This window comes from Microcaecilia unicolor, chromosome 12, assembly GCF_901765095.1.
Source record: "Microcaecilia unicolor chromosome 12, aMicUni1.1, whole genome shotgun sequence".
In the NCBI taxonomy this organism is placed as follows: Eukaryota; Metazoa; Chordata; class Amphibia; order Gymnophiona; family Siphonopidae; genus Microcaecilia; species Microcaecilia unicolor.
In genome coordinates, this window is record NC_044042.1 from 108,587,264 (window position 1) to 108,609,531 (window position 22,268).

The 22,268-nt window shown below is 43.7% G+C and overlaps 1 protein-coding gene across 1 annotated transcript in view; it reads right to left on the bottom strand.

Moving 5' to 3' along the window:
- Positions 1–3,701: 3,701 nt before the first annotated feature.
- The window catches only part of LOC115481349 (next to BRCA1 gene 1 protein-like), a 91,728-nt gene continuing 73,161 nt past the window's right edge, over positions 3,702–22,268 (bottom strand). The window contains 5 exon segments of the mRNA XM_030220416.1: positions 3,702–6,844; positions 8,080–8,182; positions 9,006–9,060; positions 9,733–9,827; positions 15,477–15,840. Coding sequence (XP_030076276.1) covers positions 6,665–6,844; positions 8,080–8,182; positions 9,006–9,060; positions 9,733–9,827; positions 15,477–15,840 — 797 coding nt within the window. The 3' untranslated portion in view covers positions 3,702–6,664.

Below are 22,268 nucleotides of genomic sequence, written 5' to 3' on the forward strand. Positions count from 1 at the left end.
GAAAAAGCCCCTAACCACATTCTTTAGTAAACACCTTGCATGGAAAACTGCGTCATATTCTTCTTTCTGCAAGCCTGTCACCAGAGCTCATGAGCTTACACAGAGGGCATGATTTGTAGGACTGGCTGACAGATTCCGGCCTCTGAGCCTGTTTTTGGAAGGGCCTAGTTAGGTTCATTATATACATGATGTTATAAAATTATCCTGTATATGCTGTTCATTGCTTATAAGAAAATCTAGTCATCACCTAGAGGCAAAACACATTTACCAGAGATAAAAAATCTATTATCTGCTTTACAATGGAAACAGCACCCACCCCTCCCGAAATGTCATATACAATAGAAAAGGAAAGAATCTAGCACAGAGGAGCTGGAAACTATGTCTGAAGGATCTGATTCAACATCTCTTTATTTAATGCATTTGTATCCCACATTTTCCCACCTATTTGCGGGCTCAGTGTGGCTTACAATACATTGTGAATGATGGAAATACAATGTGCTACAGTACGATTATGGGTTACATTGTGAGGAGTTATGGGAAGACAAAGTCAAGTCAAAACATTGTTTAGGCGTAGAAACAATGGAATGTTACAATGGGGAAAAGATAGGGCGATAGAACAATAGAAAGAGAGCATAGGGTATAACATTTTTATCTGTGGGTGGAGTTTTAAGTGTGGTGAAAATACGGGGTAAGAGAATTCAGAAGAGAGTGTATTGATGCATTTCTATTAGTATGTATGGACTTCATGTGTTTTGATCCTTGCAATAAATTTTCTCAAAGAGATGAGTCTTCAATAGTTTGCGGAAGTCGGTTAGTTCGTAGATCGTTTTCAGGTTGCGTGGTAGTGTATTCCAGAATTGCGTGCTCATATAAGAGAAGGTTGATGCATCTCTTCTGAAGTACAGTAGATATTCGTAAAGCAGAATGAAGAACTAAGGAAACCTGGTTGAGAGAAATCAGATTTTCCCAATGTTCTGCTTGATGAACTATTTTGATGGCGTTTAACAGAAATACTGTAAAAGCTTTAGTCATATCAGAATCTGGACCAGGGAATGAGAAAGTAATAAAGTTATTCCAAACTTAACTCCTAGGAAAAACAAATATATAAAAAAAGTCAGTCTCATTTCTGCGTATTTCTTGCAATTTACTGTGTCAAAAACTACTTTAATTTCAAAACTTCCAAACAAAGTTTGAGCTTCTAAAGTTTTATGGTGTTGGGACAATTTTTGGCTTTAGACCCTTGCATGACAAGAGACAGAAGTTCATCTTGCATCAGATTTTAAATAAATATCAGAGGATTACTTTTTTAAGCTTTCCAGCTAAATGTAAAGTGGTGTGTGCTGAACTTAGTTTTTGTTTTCAGATCCAGAACAGTTGCCTGTCCTTTTATTAATAACCAAAAAGGCCACATAAAAAGACAAGGGTATGGTTAACTTGACTAATCACCTACTTGCTGTCAAGGCTGTCTATTTTTCCTAGCTAGTTTTTTGAAAAAAGTTTCATGTTACCTTGTTAATTTTCAGACTGCCTGTGTTTTTTGGCCTTCTTACTTATGAAAATAAGGACTGTTATTTCTCTGTCTTTGATTTTTTTTTTATCCAAAATGTCTGAAGGTCTGTCTTCTGAAAATTTTGGAAAACAAAAAATGTAATTAAAAGGATTTTAAAAAGAAAGAAAGAAAAGAACATTTCAGCTCCCTCCTCTTGACTAAGGGAACAACGCGGGTCGTCTCCTGTTTTGGGAATCTGAATTCTTCTGTGCTTCTCATGAGCCAGCAGAAGTCACCTTTACCAAACCCCAAGACCACGGCCGGCTTCATTTCTTCCTCTTTAGCATCGGGTGACACTGCTGCATGAATGTAGATCTGCTTTCCCAGGCACAAAAAGCAAAGGTGTACTGGAACAGAGGGGTCACTTCATCCTCCACTGCCTCATGTACAGCTTAGGGCAGGGGTGGGCATCCTTTATACACAGAGGGCCATATGAATGTCCGTGATATCCCTAGAGAACCGCAACAGGTGAAGGCTTGGCTCTTCAACCAAGCCTTTAATGGAAGAAGTAACTAACTTGTTAGTCTCACACACACAAGGATCGACTCGGGCTGCACATACTGCAGCAGGACATGTTTATCCACTCCTACCCTAGCTGAGATAATATTTAACCATCTCTCTGACCTCAAGTGCAACTTTCTTCAAATCAATCACCTTACTTTCTTACTCATCTATATGTTACAACTTTGCCTTACCCTTCACTACCAATTATAATGTTCTAGGACATACTGTGTTGTCATTGCAAGTAGTATACCATGCCATACTTTGTATTGTTGTTCGAATAGTTTTACTGCTCTAATTGCCTCCTGCTCATGTTTGATCTATTCTTATTGTACACCGCCTTGAGTGAATTCCTTCAAAAAGGCGGTAAATAAATCCTAATAAATAAATACAAAATTATGTAATGTCAGAACCGGAAATGAAAAGAACTCTGTATACCTGTGATAAATATTGACTTCCTTAACTACAAATGATGGAAACAAATTGCTAGAGTGGCTATTCTGAAAATACTAGTAAGAAAGGCCCGTTTCTGAGGCCAATGAAACGGGCGCTAGCAAGGCGCTTTCGTTCCCATCCCCCTCCCCTTGATGCTGGACTTACCCTCCGTGCTTCAGGGTGGTCATGGGCGCCCCGCCCCGTGATGTAGAGAGTGGCTGGCTGGCTCCCTCGCTGCCTCTGACCTACAGCGTGCCTGGCTTATTCCCTCCAATCGTCGTCGCGTAGTACATCGATGTATGCCCCGCCCTCGCGTCAAACATGATGACGTTGAGGGCGGAGCAATGCAATTGGTCAAGTGTCATAGCTCCGCCCTCAACATCATCACGTTTGACACGAGGGCGGGGCAAATAGTAATGGGGCTAAATTCCGATCTCTGGCACCTCACAAACTGGAGGTTGCAGCTTCATTAGAACGTTGAGGTAGGCAATTATGTGCGGAAGGGGCGTGGCTGTGGGTGGGTCTATCAGTGAGAGTGAGTGGTGCATGAGTGACAGTGAGTGGTGACAGCTTAAGTGCAGGGCTCCAGGGTTTCCCTGCCACAGAGTGAGCTTCAGAATGTTTGAGGTGAGAATTATTAATATAGATTTGTGAAATATAGTATTGAAAGTCACCAAAGCTCTGATAAATTATGTTTTCGGTGTATAGTTCTAATGGTCCCAGGGGCCGCATAAAATTCAGTAGTGGGCCATGGGTTGGCCACCCTTGATTTATAATGTACTGTTATTTCTTTGGATTAGCTGATGTTTTACATAAACCATCCTGGTGTGGGACATACCTACAGGCCCTGGCATTAAAAAATGAACCTGAGCTCGGATTTGGGAAAAACTATATTTAAAATCTAAAATGTAATGTCCCTGCAAGAAATCAGGTAAAACCAGGAACAGATAAGCCTGTTCTGGCAAAGAGAAAAAAAGATGGCAGCTGGATCTCTGCCCTCACCCAACCCTTCTTTACCCTTGGGAATAAGGATCCTCCCTCCTCCCCACACACCCCCTTCTCTTCCTCATCCTAGGGTTTGAGGATCCTCCCCACCCCCTCCTCCTGGTGTACGAGGGGCCTCCCCTCACATCACCATTATTCTTAAACCAAAGTACCAACCTATGACCTTAGAAACCAATCCACTTGTGTGATCCTAAAGCAAAGATGCCTCATGTCCTTCCAAACCACCTTTTTATTGATCAGTTCTTTTTATATACACATTCGTAATTTTTATAGACAAAGTCATTTTGCCAAGGGATTGTAAAACACATGCAGAGTAGCACAGGATACATCAGGGCACAAACAGTCTAACAAAAAAATGAATTTTTACGTAACTTAAGCATCATTTGTTTGTGACATTTTCTGTTTTCAGCTGGATTATTTTTTTGTTTTTAAGTTTTTACTACCATTGACAGTTTACAAACAGAAATTTCTCATATTTGTTAGCTGAAGCAGGGCCAAGATACCAATATTCTTACGGCTATGCTGTGAACTTTAAAAAGTGAAAGTTTTAGATTGTAGTATTTTTTAAAAAATAACTTCTATATTTTTTTCTTAGATTGATAAAATATTTCTTTAAAAGTGCTTTCAGCAATTGAGTTCACCTGCTACATTTATCTTCTATCATAAGAAAAAAGAAAAACAGACTAATTTGAAAACACCATTGGCACCGCCAGACTGTTACTAGTCTTAATTCTTAGTTTATGTGCAATTAACAGCTGATTCCCATTTCTATTGGATTAAAAGCCTTCTCTCAGGTCACCTTCTGATCTGAGTATTTGGCTGTGCAAGACCCTCTGTCCAGACCCAATGCCCAAAGTTGGTGCGACTGGCCCACTTGGGTTTTCAGTCCTGTGAAAACATCCACACATGGAGGTAAAGGAAACCAAGAAAACTATAAGAACCAAGGATTAACTTCTGATCTGGGCCTGTTTCAGAACAGAGAAGAAACATTTTGCCCTTGGGAAACAACGAGTATTTGTGAATTGAAGTGGGGGTGGAGGGGGGAGAGCAAACACAGTTTTTGTGTTTAATTTTCACCATAAAAGATCAGATTTAAAATTAAAAATGTGAAAGGACACTTGCATTTCAATCAGGGCATAACAGATGGCTTCCAGCCACTATGCCACATGGGTCTAGCCCTAGTTATTAGTATGGTGGTGTCTAGGAATTAAGGGAAGCCGGAATCCCAGAACCAAACCCACGACTAAACCAGTCTGTGCTTGTGGACCTGCTGTCAATCTGGCAACCCCAGATTTTGAACCTGGTATCTAGAGAAATAGACAAGGACCAAAACAGCACAAGCCAAGTGTGTGTGTGTGTGTGGGGGGGGGGGGGGGGGGGGGGGGGGTGAAATGTGGGAAAACCCAGAACACATATAGAACAGGACATCAACATGCACTGCAAGATCTCCTGGTGGCTGGTTTACCACCGAAGGCCTCACAAGCATTTCTACCCTCTGTCTCTTCTCCTAACCCTATTTCATACCCATGTCAATCTATATTCTTGTGAATCCTGCAGGATCTCTCACATACCAGCTCTCTCCTGTTTTTATTGGTTCATAGTATATGGGGTTATCAGATTGCATCTGGCAGCATCTTTATACTGAACTGAGCAAAATTTGTTTACAAATTTTTAAATTAACATATAAAAAGACCATTCACTTTTTTTTCCCAAGTCTCTGCAGCATTGCCCCAAAATTACAATTAACTGCCTTCGAGTGTTGTAGGTGACATTTTTCTATCACATGACACTTCCTCCTTGTCTTTCCGTCCAGTATGGTTAATTGTTCTCCTGTCTGGTTTTCTGATGCCCCAAACTGTACCTCTCTAACACCTAGTTTTGAGACCCACCCATCTAACAATCCTATGTAAAAAAAAAAAAATCAGAATAACTGAAATAAGATTAGGACAGACATGATCGACGGGTTCAACTGTGACCCAAAAATTGAGTTTTCTTCCAGAGGAGGCTGGGCATTTCTAGTGCCGCCCTGCACAGCTCTCGATGAGCTGGCCCTAGAAGTCCCACGGTTACACCACGTGCACAGTACAGGAGATAGACAGTGGTACTTGCCCTGACACTCAGGCTTTTCAGAAGTTTATTGGAACACAGACTGATGATGATACCAACTGGAACCAGTAAAAATATGTGCGACTGCAGTGCCAAGCAGAAGATGTCAAAAGTTATTGTACTGTAGATAGAAGCTTCAAGTGGTAGGGCTGACAGGCCTTTGGCTTCATGAATGGTAAGAATGAGGTGCACCCAAGTCTTGCCACGGAGAACTGGTGTAACCTGGTGATTACTGCAGCCATGTGTGGGGATTGGGCGAGTGGCATCCATGAGAACACCAGAGAGCCAGAGTTCAAATGCTCTCTGTCATGCACTATCTGCTTGTTTCTGAACTGGGTTGCTTAGTAACTCTAGATTTATTCAACATTGATGGGGAAAGGGGGATGATCCTTTGCCAAATTACCAAGATCTTGCATCAAATATTTTAGCCAGAGTTTCCACCTCAAAGGTGACTGGCAAGCATGCATTTGAACCATCAAACTGTAAGATGGTGGTGTCCTATTTGGAAATGAGGTGCTATTAAAAATTAAAAAAAAAAGGCTTGATTACTGTTGATTAAGTTCTTGTTCTATAAGAAGTCAAAGTTTTACATGGATAACAAGATTAAACCCAACCCATGAATCTTCTGTTGGAGTATCAGGGCTGGGAAGGAGGGCTCTTTATCATCGCACCAAATTTTTAAGAGGACCATCTTTAGCAAATCCGGTGGTGAACAAAGACTTCTCCACCCCAGATTTCCAGTACCTAGTCTCCCACAGAAAAACTTGGAGGGGGGGGGGGAGGGATTCCAGGCACCCTCAACTTTTCATCTGCAGCTGTCTCACTTTGTTTGCTTAGATTTTGTAGGATTGTGTGGGATTCAGAAAACTGCAGTGCTCGCCAAACTCCAGCAGATACACAGTTATGACACTTCTCATCAAAGAGTGAGGGAGGAGTTGGGGCACAAGGACAGAAAGCGGAGATCACAGTTATGGACCCCCTCCCCAACCCCCAAAACCTCAGTAACAGAATAACAAAAAAAAAAGTCATTCTGTTATCGTGCTCAACTGTTTAATCATGGCTCCCTGGTCAGTATCTGGTGGTGTACCAGTCATTATCGTTAATTTGGATCAGCTCTGTCACCACTTCCATCAGGTTGTAGCCATGTTTCTTGAGCAGCTGCAGGTTCAGCTGCCGGTCGCAAAATCCCATTTCGAAGAGGACAGCAAGCATTGTGGCCGCCTGGTCTTCTGAACCTGCAGGCTGGACCTATAAAGGAAAAAAGGATCATTTAAAAACCCAGTGCTGGTGAAAAGGTTTATTCTAAAAACTATTTAAAATCCAGATTTACAAAATTCATTTTGTAGAGTCAACCAACAGGGAGACTGATCCAGTGCTAGTTTCACCCCCAGCATGTGCTCCTCTAGTAGTCCTGATTTCCCCAAGAAAGCATTATAGTCCGTGTGTGCTGGTGGAGGGGGGGGGGGGGGGAAGAAGAGGTAAAAACAGGACTGGATCAGCCAGTCCTGTACAGCAGTGCTTCTCAACGCAGTCCTCAGGGCACACACAGCTAACCCACAATGAATATGCATGCGATAAATTTGCATTCACTGCTTCCTAGGTATGCAAATCTATATCATGCATATTCATTGTGAATATCCTGAGCTGTGTGTGCCCCAAGGACTGGGTTGAGATGCACTGTCTATAGGATTAACCTATCCCCTAAGTCAGTGAGTTCCCAAACCTGGTCCTGGAGGTACCCCAGCCAGTCAGGTTTCATGAGAGGCAGTGCATGCAAATCTCTCATGAATATTCATTGAGGATATCCTAAAAAGTTGATTGGACGGGGTGCCTCTAGGACCAGGTTTGGGAACCACTGCCCTAAGTGACATCCAGGAAAGATATTTTTTATAAGGTTGGGGGACGATGGTTAGGAGACCTAGGAGCAAAAATATAGCAGGCAGAAGAGAACCCAGCTGGTGTTTTATTTTTTATTTGTACCCCGCGCTTTCCCACTCATGGCAGGCTCAATGCGGCTTAGGTACTTATTTGTACCTGGGGCAATGGAGGGTTAAGTGACTTGCCCAGAGTTTTGAGTAAGCAAAATACCTAATGATCAAGATTCAATCCAAATGAATTCCCCATCCTCTCTGTACCGATGACATGTCTCAAAAAGACACACACAGAGCATGGGCTTATAAGAATGTGTTACAAGTGCCAGTTGTAAGGGAACAAGACCACTCAGGTGTGCTTTCTAACTCCCCTCTCCCAAAGATCAAATGTCATTCCTATTGGTCTCTCCTGTTAGAAAGCAATAGTAGGACAGGAAGGAGATGAGCTTCCGTCTAGATCAATTTTCACTCTATGCAAATGTAATCCAGTTCAAGATTAGAGACCACACACACATGCACAAACACATACACGAGGGATCATTATAATAAAGCTGTAACCACCATGCTAAACGGATAGCTCGTTACACTGGCCCCACAGATAGACCAACTTACCTGAGTTGTCGCTGGTTGTCCAGCGAATAATGCTTTGTAAGCAGAGGCAGCGACAGACAAGGCCCCTTTCACCAGGCCTCCGGCAAGGCTGTTCCCCTGGGGCCTGCTGAAGAGGTTTGGGAGTTATTAGGAGTGCATGAGCATGCAAGTGACATTCCTTTATGGTAATTCTTCTCTAACTTTTGTTTTGTTAGGGGGAGGTGACCTTGTACCTCACTTAGAAAGGCCTTTTATGGCCTATGAAGTGTTTTTCACCGGCCTTTAATAAAAACAGGACAAGTTTCAGGCAAACAAATCTATTTCTCTCAGGCATTTACAGCCACTATTAAAAAAAGACAAAAACATTTTTTTTAGAAGTGAGAACTTCAGCAGAAAAGCACTTGACAGTTCTCTCTGGCTCATTTGGACTTCCAGCTGAATTAGAAGCAGTCTGTATTGGGCGACAGTGTCATAAGTCTTCCTTGCAAGTTGCCAAATTGGTTCCCTCCCCCTCCCCCATTCCTATTTTATATATAGTCTCCCAACTTAGCTCAATTATTACATAATAATTTTGGGGGCCCACAAACAGCAGTTCCCTCAAGATCCCAGCTAATGTGGTTCTCCCCCTCCTATATGATCTGAATGATGCCTCTGTGAAAGCTCCATATGCACCCTCAGGTCCGAGAACGCTGCTTCCTCAGCACCCCTAGCTCAGGTTGCTCCATGGAATAAGTGTCAACCCTAGGCCTCTGTATGTCAATATGCAACACTTGCCACTGAATCAAAACGCCAGCCCAGACTGTGGGCCAGCTGGAGACGTACAAGTTCTTGGATTCGGATCTTTTTACCCAATTCGCATGTTTACTGCTTGGGGCAAAAGTCCTGCTGTACTTTTATTACAAGTTCTGGCAACAAAGGATATGAAACTCGAGAAAAAAAAAAGTTACCTTGAATGTTCAAAGTAGGTCGGTTCTGGTCCATGATCCTCCTCTCTGTTGGAGCCTATGAGAGAAACACAGGTTAGACCCAGCAAACTGAGCCAACACACCTCCAATGTCAAAGAAAGTTTAAAAAAATTAATATTTGGCCTTTTAAAATGTAACATCTTTTCCAAGGATGTTCTTGTTTCGACAAAATAATTCCCATCTGTTCAAAGGTTTCAAAATAGCTGTTATAAAAAGAACCCTATTACTGACTCTTCCACAGTGAACACAGAGCAAAGGTGATCTGGGTGACTCTACAAACACTTATCACAAGTCAGACTTACGGCCTGTAGTTCCCAACTTCCTTACTTCCACTTTTGTGGAGAAGGACCACATTTGTTCTTCTCCAGTCACCTGGATCACCTGCTTCTTACCTCACTGCTCTAACCATTAGGCTATTCTTCCACTCTGAGCACCTCCTGCTAGCTTCTTTCCAATCAGACTTGCTAACTGGGCCTTACTGTGCCAGCTAGAGTGAGCTTAGCATTGGCTATAGGGGCATCACCATAAAACTGAGATCCTACTCCTGGCCACCAGTTGGGAAGGAAGCTTCTTCAATAGGCCAAAATCCTTCAGCCCCCTCTTCTGCTGCAAGACACTCTTCATGTCACATGGCTCTCTCCTACTGCACTGCAACGTGTCCAGGACCCCCCATACTAAAATTTTCAGGGACCCAAATAGAATCTTCTACCTTCTTTTGGCAGCTGCCCAGCACAAGGTTGGATCTCCTCCACAGCTGGCAATTCTGGTTCAGATGAAAGGAAATCCTGAAGAGGTGACAAGTTCCTTCAGAAAGAGAAACATGTCAAGACCTGGCAAGAGCTATACAAGTATAGACAGGAACATTTATTTTGTATTTGCTTCATGCATGATTAATGTTGTTATACTTGGAAAAGGCTGTAATCATCTGAATGAGTTTGAAAGGCACCGAGCTCATCTGCACTTGCCAGGGCTGGGTCCTCTCTCTATCCCCATCTCACAGGGCAGGGCAGGACTGCCAATGCCTCCTCTCCCTTCTCCATTTTGATCTCAGCCTTTGAGCTCTCTACCCTTTGTCCTATAATTTTTTAGCTATAAAGTTCTACTTCAGGTATGCTGCACTATTCCCCATCCCCCATCTTTCTTTCCTGTCAGCCACATGCAGGAATTTCTGGCTGGTCACAGGCTCTGATGGTGCCTCCCGTTGCTAGGGCAACTCAGCTACCTGGTATAACTTGTTACAAATGTAATTTACTGAGAAGAGGCTTGGCAAGGACCAGTGCTTTTTTTGTAGAAAAAAAAGGTGCCGGTACTCATTATGGGCGTGTAACAGGAGACAAGAGGCAAATGGTTCCAGAGGCAATACAGCTTTATTAGCTAGCTGACACAGTACTAAGTTCAGACTCAGGATACTGTGTCCCGCGGGGTCACCACATATGACCCCACCCCTATTACAGACACACCCACATTAGCCACACCCCTTATACCAACCATGGTGCATATAAACAGACATCATTGAAAATATTATACTAGTATAGGAGAAAAAAATAACGTGATTTTTTTCATCTCGCTATATAAAACGCACCTCCAACGTTCTAATGAAGCCTCAAGTCTCCCAACGTTCTAAATTTGTAGATGGTAGATCGCTTTTTCTCCATGAGTGCCTGCCCTGCCCTTGCGTCACAACGTGATGACGTTGAGGGCGGAGCACTGACACTCAGCGAATCGCATAGCTCGATGAAACGTGATGTCAGACGCATCGCGGACCCATGAGAATGACCTGCAAGAAATAAGGAACTACCACCATCGCCGAAATGTTGCTAGGCGACGGAACGAAACGTAAGACGCACGACGGACCAATCAACGTTGCTCTTGGACAGCTGAACGGTAGCAGAGACACGGCAGCGGCAAAAAAGAAGACCGGGAGCCGCTTCTGAACGGCAGTGGCAAAAAAAGGTGACCCACAAAAAGAAAACTCACACACACTGTCTCTGGAGCCTGGGATGGGGACAGAGAAAGGAAAGAATGGAAAAGCAGATCGGGGGAACAGCAGTGATTGATTGGGAGGATGGAGATTTGGACATTGGGTGAGCAGGTAATGAGATAATGGAAGACAGGATGGGTAGCTACAAGGAAAAGGATGATGCACTGAGGTTGAGGAACATGATGGGAAAAGGGGGAATTGATGTGCAAGGGAGTGCCCATACACTGTCTCACACTCACACACGTGTCTTGGGGGTCCTGAGACCTGGGAGGGGGAGGGTCCTGAGACAAGGGGGGGAAGGGGGGCCCCTAAGACCACAGAGAGGGGGGAAGGGGGTCCCTAAGACCACAGAGAAGGGGGGTCCTCAGACCACAGGGGAGGGGGTCCTGAGACCTGAGAGGGGGGAGAGGGGAGGACACTCACTGTCTCACATACGCACTCACACACACACACACACTCTCTCATAGACACACTCGCACCCACTCTCACTTTGTCACACACACACACTTGCACATGCACTCTCTCTCACACACAGTCACTCTCACAGACACTCCGCGGAAAACCTTGCTAGCGTCCATTTCATTTGTGCCAGAAATGGGCCTTTTTTACTAGTTATAAATAATTTCTGTAAGCTGTTACAGCTCCAGTATACCCAGTGCAAAAAAAGACAGATGTAAATTCTCAAATTGGACATATTCCAAACACTAAAATGAAAATAAAATGATTTTTTCTACCTTTGTTGTCTGGTGACTTTTTCTATCCATATTGGTCCCAGTCTCTGATTCTGCTGCTCTCTATCTGTCCTCTTAACTCCATTTCCAGGGATTCCTTTCCATTTATGTCTTTACTTTCCTCCTTTCTTCTTCATTTCTTGCCCTACATCCATAAGTAAAAGCTGGGTCCTCCTCCATGGAATTGACTGGAGGAGGTATAACGTGGATCCAGCTTTTGTCTATTTTCACCATCCATGTGCAGTTTTTCTCCTCTCATCCCTTTCCCTCTTCTCCATCCATGTGCATCTTCTTCTTTTTTCTTTTCTCTCCTCGATCCATGTCCAGCACTTCTCCTCTCCTCCATCCATGTCCAGCATTCCCTCCCCTGTATCCATATAAAGCAATAATTCTCTCTCCCCTCTCCTCCATCCAAGTCCAGCATTTCTCCTCTCTCCCTGCCAACTCCTCCATCCATCCATGTCCAGCAATTCTCCTCTATCTCCTGCTCTCCTCTCCATCCATTTCCAGCATTTCCCCTCTCTCCCCTGCCCTCCCCTCCAATTCATGTGCATCTCCTTCCTGTCTTCCCTCCCTTCTACCCATGTCCAGCATGTCCTCTCTCCCCTGCCCTCCCCTCCCATGTCCAGCGATTCTCCTCTATCCCCTGTCCTCCCCTGCCATCCATGTCCAGCGATTCTCCTCTCTCCCCTTCCCTCCCCTCTCATCCTTGTCCAACGATTCTCCTCTTTCCCCTGCCCTCCCCTTTCATCCATGTCCAGCGAAACTCCCTTCGCTGACCTCCCCTCCCATCCATGTCCAGTATATCTCCTCTCTCCCCTGCCCTCCCCTCTCATCCATGTGCAGCGATTTTCCTCTGCCTCCTGAACTCCCCTGCCATACATGTCCAGTGATTCTCCTCTCCCCTGCCCTCCCATCCATGTCCAGCGATTCTCCTCTCTCCCCTGCCCTCCCCTCCATGTCCAGCAATTCTCCTCTCTCCTCTGCCCTCCCCCCCATGTCCAGCGATTCTCCTCTCTCCCCTGCCCTCCCATCCATGTCCAGCGATTCTTCTCTCTCCCCTGCCCCCGCATCCATGTCCAGCAATTCTCTCTTCCCTGCCCTCTCCTCCCATCCATGTCCAGCATGTCTCCTCTCTCCCCTGCCCTCCCCTCCCATGTCCAGCGATTCTCCTCTATCCCGTCCTCCCCTGCCATCCATGTCCAGCGATTCTTCTCTCTCCCCTGCCCCCGCATCCATGTCCAGCAATTCTCTCTTCCCTGCCCTCCCCTCCATGTCCAGCATGTCTCCTCTCTCCCCTGCCCTCCCCTCCCATGTCCAGCGTTTCTCCTCTCTCCCCTGCCCTCCCCTCCATGTCCAGCAATTCTCCTTTCTTCTCTGTCCTCCCCCCCATGTCCAGCGATTCTTCTCTCTCCCCTGCCCCCGCGTCCATGTCCAGCAATCCTCTCTCCCCTGCCCTCCCCTCCCATGTCCAGCGATTCTCCTCTATCCCGTCCTCCCCTGCCATCCATGTCCAGCGATTCTCCTCTCTCCCCTTCCCTCCCCTCTCATCCATGTCCAACTATTCTCCCCTGCCCTCCCCATCCATCCATGTCCAGCGAATCTCTCTTCGCTGACCTCCCTCCCATCCATGTCCAGTATGTCTCCTCTCTCCCCTGCCCTCCCCTCTCATCCATGTGCAGCGATTTCCCTCTGCCCCCTGTCCTCCTCTGCCATCCATGTCCTGCGATTCTCCTCTCCCCTGCCCTCTCCTCCCCTCTATGTCCAGCAATTCTCCTCTCTCCCCTGCCCTCTGTCTCCTCCATGTCCAGCGATTCGTTCAAACCCCAGCCCCCCGCCTTTCCTCAGCTCCACGACTTTCCTTGAAATCTTTAATTTACCCGAAGTCGCGGCGAACCAGCAGTAAAAACAGCTGGCAGGCTTGCCTCCTCGTTGCTTCCCTTCCCTCTCAGCGCGTCCCGCCCTCGCAGAAAGGAAATTACATCAGAGGAAGGCGAGACGCGCTGAGAGGGAAGGGAAGCAACGAGGAGGCAAGCCTGCCAGCTGTTTTTACTGCTGGTTCGCCGCGACTTCGGGTAAATTAAAGATTTCAAGGAAAGTCGGGGAGCTGGGCGGTGGAGGGGGAACACGGGTGCACGAATGGAAGGGAGCGGGCAGTTGAGCCGGCCCTCACAAAAAAGGTGCCGGTACACTGTACCGACGTGTACCGGCACAAAAAATCACTGGCAAGGACACCAATTGCAAGCTTCCAGCACATATGAAAGACCCAATTACAAGTCTCCAGCACATATGCAGCACCTATGATTGGTCCAGGGTAGAGGAGAGGTGGATGCTCACCACAGCCTATAAAACCATGCCACAGACAAAGAAACTCTGAAAAACTAGGCATGCTTGGAAAGAGAGTTTCAGATCCGTCCAATGGTCTATTTTTTCCCGAAGGGGGTGCTCTCCCCCCTTCATAGGAACTAATTCTCTATATTGAATAATCTTTCTTTCATTAATTCATTCATTCTTTTTTATTTCTTCCTTTCTTTCTCTCTGTTCTGTGACCTTTGTATGAGGAATAAACTTTTCTTCCTCCTTTTTCTCTTCTTTATATAATTAGTCTGATTACTTATAATTACCAGAGGTACTGATAATAGATTCTGTGAGTGTGTTTTTATTTTTCCATGACTTGAAACTAATACCTGATGCTATGCTGGTGACTAAGAATAAAAGACTTTTAATTCTCGGATTCCTGTCCAATTTTTCTATAATATTTTGTAAGATGTTTAGAAAATAGCAAACAAATGCGCAACCCAATACTCCTTCTACATGAGCCCTTCCCAAGTCCTTTCTCTCATACCCTCATTTTAAAAGTCCCAGGCCTAGCAAAGGTCATTAATCCTGTGGAAGTGATACCAAAAATATCAGTGTGAGGCTTGGGGAAACGCATGCTCACAGGCCCTGCCTCTCGTATCAGTTTCCATGGCAACAAGAAGCCACACCAGAGACGAGGACGGAATCGCTGCAGGGTCTATGAGCGCTGTCCTCCACTGGGCTTTTCTGGAACTTGCAGCCCTCTACAGTCCTTTGCAAGGCTGTATTTTTTTTCAGATCAACAGCAACACGCCTGTGGGGGTCTTCTTGAGGTGGCTGGGTCCCAGCCAATTGCCCTGGTTGTCTCCCTCCCCCTAACACTGGCCTCGGTGGGTGCTCTTTATTATACGCCGAATATTGACATCACTTTCTATAATATATTAATAAGTGATACTAACCCTACAGCTACAAGTTGAATGCATCTGGGTGTGGGTGAAAAAAGAGGATAGGACTAATGCACACAGAAAGCTTTGAAGACCCAGGTAGGTGTTTATAGGTCCATGCCTGTTTCCTGGGTCTGATTTTTAGCAAGCTTCTTGCACTTAAACCTGTGCACAATGCAAGGTAAAGCCACCTTAATCTGACACGTTTTCCAGCACAATACTGTGTATGCTGGAGCAGTCAAAGAAATGTTAAGAATGATGTCCATGATGGAGGTTTTATTATGTTGCTGGGGGTCTTTTTAGGGAAAACTGCTAAAAAAAAAAAAGCCTTTTACCAATGCAGCTATCAGAAGTCTCTCTTTTAAAGGGAGAGACAGCATTTATATGCTTGCAGCAGTAACTCCTCTGACAACCAGGGCCATTGCTGTGCCAGAGCCTGTGATCACACAGATGAAACAGTGAAGGAAGTGTTATAAGCAGCAGGCAGAGGAGAACTTACTGTTGCAGCTGAGGCGATGGGGTAACCACTTCTGGCGTGAGGGGCACTTGATCCAATGTCTGAGAAGTCATGAGGATATCATTGATGCTGTGAGCCTCAGGTCGGCTGCCTGTTGCTGCTGCTACAGTGTTCTCAGCGCCAGTCACAGCCTGTCCAGCTTCTGCCGTGCCTGCCTCAGACAAGGCAGAGCTGTACATAGACTCGCCCAAGGGACGGCTGGTGTCAAAGCACTCTGGCAGGATGATGACGTAATCCTCGGATGAGGCAGAAGATCCTTGGCTTTCAACTTCATCTTTCAAGTTGCTCTCATCCTCTTCTTGCCCCAGTTCGGAAATCTTCAATGTTGAGAGGTTTATGTTCTCACCTAATTACAAAAAACGTATAAATCCTCTCAGCAACTAAAGTAAAGGGCTGGATTTTCCTGTAAATAAAACCAACATCCCTGCAGCTATATCACAGTCAGTAGAACTATTTCAAAAAAAATCTGCCCCAAGATGGGAATGGTTTGTAGAAAAAGAAATGCCTCTCAGAAACACATAAAGCTCCCAGTGCCCTTTCTTAGACTATGGATGGAAAGAATATGATTATAGAGATAGAGCCGGAAGCAAGGAAAATATTATTCAGTTCTTTAACAAATGCAGCCTGTATTTTAAAACCATCATCCTATCAGATATCTTACTGCTCTTTAAATTTACTGCTCTGATCAATTTTTATTTCGGGTCTACTGTACTAAATATTGACTCCCCAGTTTACTAAACTGCTATTTTAGCTGTGATGCAAATGCATGCTACAGAGCTGAATTTTGCATTTTGCAAAAGACAGATGTGTAAAAAAAGCTTCATGGGCCATTCTGACATAATTTCTCTGTTTCAATGAATTACATGCAGAAATTAGAGCTTCTTTCCTTTAGTCCCTTCAGGCCAGTCTAGAACTTGTGGGTTTGCCTTCATCAACCAGCAGGTGGAAATCGAGAACACAGAACTGTGTGCTCTGTCCATATGAGGCACTGTGCAGCACCATCACCTTTCATTATTTTGATATCAAAGCAGTGGACATTATAAGAGGCTAAAACCAAAATCATACCCTTTCTTTCCTTCTTTTCGCAACTATCAACTAATTAATTCTGAATTGAACAAGTTTGCTGAAATCACTTAAGATAATTCTGAAAAATGCGCAGACAACTGAACAAAACACAAAAAAGGTTTACATTCTTGCATACCAGAACTAGGCAGGTAAGCTGGTGGCTCTAGCCACCATTTCTAGCCTGTAATGTCTCGAAAAGATGAGGAACGATGACAAGGTCATCACTCTGCAACTGTCAGCAGGAGAAACAGCTCACAATTCTGCCCAAGAGGTAAGCTACTCCTCTGTTAGAAAGTGCTTTTAGTACTGAAGGCAGCTGCTTCTCTGCAAGAAGATATGCGTAAGAAACAGGGCTGCTGAGTTGGTATACTAAACCTTTAACTCTGATGCCTTTATTTTTCTACTATCGTTTATTCATTTTACTATTCCGTTTCAAATTGTAGTTACAAAACAGAACGGTTTACATATTGATAAAAATCATAATAAAAACAAACATAAAAGAACTCCATCAAATTGATAGGAAAGTAAGCTAAGACAACCATTCTAAAAAGAAAAAAACCCCACCAATTCTTACTAAGCAGCCATTCAAACAAGTACATGACTAACATATAATTTTGCTGCATCTTCAATTCTGCCTAATATTGCCTTTTATCACAGATTATTTTCAAACGTATTCTGAAATAAATGTGTTTTCAGACATTTTCTAAATTGAATATAGGACTCTTCCAATCTAAGATGTTTTGGGAGACAATTCTAAAGAGAAGGGGCCAAAAAAAAGAAGGCTGAATTTCTGGTGAGTTCCCATCTGGCCTTCAGTGGAGACGGGATGATCAATCTATTGTCTGTAAGTGATCAAAGTGTTTGCCCAGGCAAGTACGGTAAGATAAGGTTAGATAAATACGATGGAATTAATATAGTGCTTTATGAGTCAAGCTCAGATGCCTATTTTATTTGTTTGCATTTGTATCCCACATTTTCCCACCTATTTGCAGGCTCAGTGTGGCTTACAATACATTGTGAATGATGGAAATACAATTAGTTGCAGTACGATTATGGATTACATTATGAGAGTCAAAGGAAGACATAAAATTCAGGATATCATATGTGAATAGAACAGCGGAATATAACAGTAGTGAATTACGAGGGGGACAGAACAGTATCAAGGGAACATAGAGGTCTGACAATTTTATCTGTGGGTAGGGTTTTAAGAGGGGGACAGAACAGTATCAAGGGTACATAATACTAGGCTTTAAATTTTTTGTTCTGGTTCTAAAGTACAGTGCAATCCGCTTAAGCGCAAGGGTCTGGGACCAAAGAAATACATGCAGTTAACCGGAGCGTGCACTTAACTGTTGTGACCCCAAAAAGAAGCTTGACATCTGATAAACATATGTACAGTACTGTTTATTATACATACAGTCTCCATTAACTGACGTTAGGGTTACTTGAAGTAATCAGTCATAGTCCTCTGTACACTCTTGTGTCTGTGAGTTCCATAGACGACGTCTGCCAGACGGTAAAAACTATCATAGCACTGACATCCAGTGCCCTCCAGATAGGCCCGCACAGTGTTGAGACTCTCCAGTGCTCTTGCAAAAGTGACAGGAGGTTGTTGAATTTCGTCAGCATGTGCCTCGCTGCTCATTTCATCATCAACCGTTGCCTGCGTGTAGGCGCATATCTGGACATCAGTACTGTCGTCAGCTGTTTGTAGATCGTAATCAACAGCTACGTAGTGACGAAATTCCTGTTCAGTAACATCGGCTGGGATGTCAATAGCCTGTTCATCTGACACGTTTGCAACAGCTGCATCTGTTTCGTCCCTCTCCACATCCCTAACAAAGCTTGCCCGCTTGTAGGAGTTCACAATGGTTGCCTGTGTAACATGATTTCAGGCATCTTTCTGCATATGTAGGGAATCCAACAGTGATAGATTACGAGCCAGTTCAACAGCACGTTTATCCTTGCCAGTCTGGTCATCCATAACACTCATCAGACAACGTAGCACAAGAGCCCGATAATGTTGTTTGAAATTGGCTATTATGCCCTGATCCATAGGTTTGGATCAGAGAGGTAGTATTTGGTGGCAGGAAGACCACCTTGACGTTAGACAGCCTGACATCACTGTGTGCAGCACAATTATCACAAAGCAACAAAATCTGACGCTTTTGTGCCCGCATTCTAGTGTCTAACTTCTTTAGCCACTGCTTCCAAATTTCCCCAGTCATCCATGAATTTGCGTTAGCCTCGTATGACACAGGAAGTCGCTTAACATTCTTGAAGCAACGGGGCTGTTTGCTCTTTCCAATGACGAGTGGTTCCAACTTCTCACTCCCATCCATATTGCAGCAAAGGAGGATCGTCAGTCGGTCCTTCGACGTTTTATTTCCTGTAGTTTCGGCTTGTTTGAATGCAAGTGTTCCATCAGGAATCGCTCGCAAGTAGAGTCCTTTTTCGTCAGCACTGAAAATGTCACAAGGTGTAAACTCGTTCAAGATGGTAGGAAGAACTGAAACAACCCAATTTTCACCAAAGTCATCAGCATCTTGTTTTTCACCATGCTGTTTCCTGAATTTTATGTTGTTCCTCTCCTTCCATCTTTCCAACCATCCAACAGTGGCTTTGAATTCAGTTAGTCCAAGACTTTCAGCTAGCTGATTAGCTTTCTCCCTAAGCAGTGGACCACTGACAGGAAACCACAGAAGAAGAGCATCTTCTACCTCCTCAGCCTTTCCCGCCCGTTTAGGTTTCCGGTGTGGATTTGTATTGTTTTGCCAGTCTTCCAGAAGCTGGTCTTTCTGCTTCAAGATACGTGAAATTTGACTGGGATTGACACCATATTCTTTAGCAATAGATGCTTGACTTTGTTTGTTTTCTAATTTTTTAAGAACTTCTATTCGTTCAGCCAGTGTTAAAATTTTACAGTTGCGTGACGATGACGACCACTCCAGTGTACACTCTAACAACATTTTCGCTTCTTCTGCATGTGGCAGTTAACCAATGAGATTTCAAATTTACTGCCCCTTTGTCACACACCAATTGGCTTCCATATTTCATGCGCGCGCTTATGCGGAGTCTTTCCTGCAGAGGAGCGGTCTTAAACCATGCATATAAGCGAATTTTGCACTTATGAGTGGTGCGCTAAACCGAAGTTTGTCCCCATAGAAACTGATGGTGCCAAAAACGGGACCGAAGTACAGCATGCAGTTAAACAGAGCATGCGCTTATCCGACGTGCGCTTAAATGGAGTGCACTGTACTTATATTAACATATATTTACCAGTACTTTAGATCCATAACAAAAATATATAAGTATAACATGATAAGTTTACCATATATTATAATGCCTTCCTTCCTCCTTTATCTAGTCTGGGCTTCCAGAAAGGTATTTTTGAATAGCATCCTCACCTGATGTAAATTTTTGACCTTTTCAGCTGTTCCTAAGATTTTTTTTTTGACCATTCTTATTGTAGTCTCCCTTTTGAATTTGATATTAAATTTGATCATGTTATGATCACTGTTATCAAGTGGCCCCAGCACTGTTACCTTCTGCACCAGATCATGCACTCCACTAACGACTAGATCTAAAATTGTTCCCCATTTGTTCCTGAACCAGACGCTCCATAAAGCAATCCTTTATTTCATCAAGGAATTTTACCTCCCAAGCATACCTCGATGTTACATTTAACCCAGTCAAAATCGGAGTAATTGAAATCACCTATTATTGTGTTGCCCAGTTTGTTAGCCTTCCTAATTTCTGATAACATTTCTGCATCTGTTCATTCAGGCTAGGTAGATGGTAGAACACTCCTATCGCTATCCTTTTTCCTTTTACACATGGAATTTCTATCCATAGGGATTCCAAGTTGTGTTTTGTGTCCTGCAGAATTTTTAGTCTATTTGATTCAAGACCCTCCTTAACATATAATGCTACTCTTCACCAATTCATCCACCCTATCACTGCGATATAATTTTTACACTGGTATAACAGTGTCTCATTGGTTATCTTCCTTCCACCAAGTGTCAAAGATGCCTATTATATGTAAGAACATAAGAATAGCGATACTAGGTCAGACCAATAATCCATCTAGTCATGTATCCCGTTTCCAACGGTGGACAGTCCAGGTCACAAATATCTGGCAAAAACCCAAACAGTAGCAACATTCCATGCTACCAATCCCAGGGCAAGCAGTGGCGTCCCCATGTTTGCCTCAATAACAGACTATGGACTTTTCCTCCAGGACCTTGTCCAAACCTTTTTTTAAACCCTGATACACAAACCACTTTTACTACGTCCTCAAGCAAAGAGTTTCAGAGCTTAACTATTCGTTGAGTAAAAAAATATTTCTTCTTATTTGTTTTAACAGTGTTTCCGTGTAACTTCATCAAGTGTTCCCTAGTCTTTGTACGTTTTGAAAGAGTAAAAAGATTGATTCACTTTTACTCGTTCTACCCCACTCAGGATTTTGTAGACCTCAATCAAATCTGCTTCAGCCGTCTCTTTTCCAAGCTGAAGAGCCCTAATCTCTTTAGCCTTTCCTCATACGAAATGAGTTCCATCCCCTTTATCATTCTAGTCACTTTCTTTGAACCTTTTCTAATTCTGCAATATCTTTTTTGAGATACGTGACCAGAACTGAATGTAATACTCAAGGTGAGGTCACACCATGGAGCGACAGTGGTATTATAATATTCTCGATCTTATTTACCATCCATTTCCTAATATTTCCTAGCATCCTGTATGCTTTTTGGCCGCCGCCACACACTGAGCACAAGATTTCAGCCTATTGTCTACAATGACACCTAGATTTTTTTTCTTGGGTGCTGACCCTCAAGGTGGACCCTAGCATTTAATGCAACATATTCTAACCTTTCCCATCTTATTTAAGTACATAAGTACTGCCACACTGAGACAGACCAAATAAATAAATTTTCTGCTGCTTATCCCAGAAATAAGCAGTGGATTTTCCCCAAGTCATTTTAATAATGGTTTATGGACTTTTTCTTTAGGAAGCTGTCAAAAAAACCTTTTTTAAACCTTGCTAAGCTAACAGCCTTTACTACATTCTTTGGCAACGAATTCCAGAGTTTAACTACACATTAAGAAGAATTTTCTCTGATTTGTTTTAAATTTACTACTTTGTAACGTCATCGCTTACCCCTAGTCCTAGTATTTTTGGAAAGAATAAACAAACGATTCACATCTACCGGTTCCATTCCACTCATTATTTTATGGACCACTATCATATCTCCCCTCAGTCGTCTTTTCTTCAAGCTGAACAGCCCTAGCCGCTTCAGCCTTTCCTCATAGGGAAGTCGGTTCCATCCCCTTTATCATTTTTGTCGCCCTTCTCTGTACCTTTTCTAATTCCACTATATCTTTTTTGAGATGCAGTGACCAGAATTGAACATAATATTCGAAGTATAGTCACATCATGGAGCGATACAAAGGCATTATAACATCCTCATTTTTTCCCCATTCCTTTCCTAATAATACCTAACATTCTATTTGCTTTCTTAGCCGCCACAGCACACTGAGCAGAGGGTTTCAACGTATCATCAACGACAATGCCTAGATCCCTTTCTTGGTCAGTGACTCCTAACGTGGAACCTTGCATTATGTAGCTATAATTCGAGTTCCTCTTTCCCACATGCATCACTTTGCACTTGCTTACATAAAACGTCATCTGCCATTTAGACGCCCAGTCTC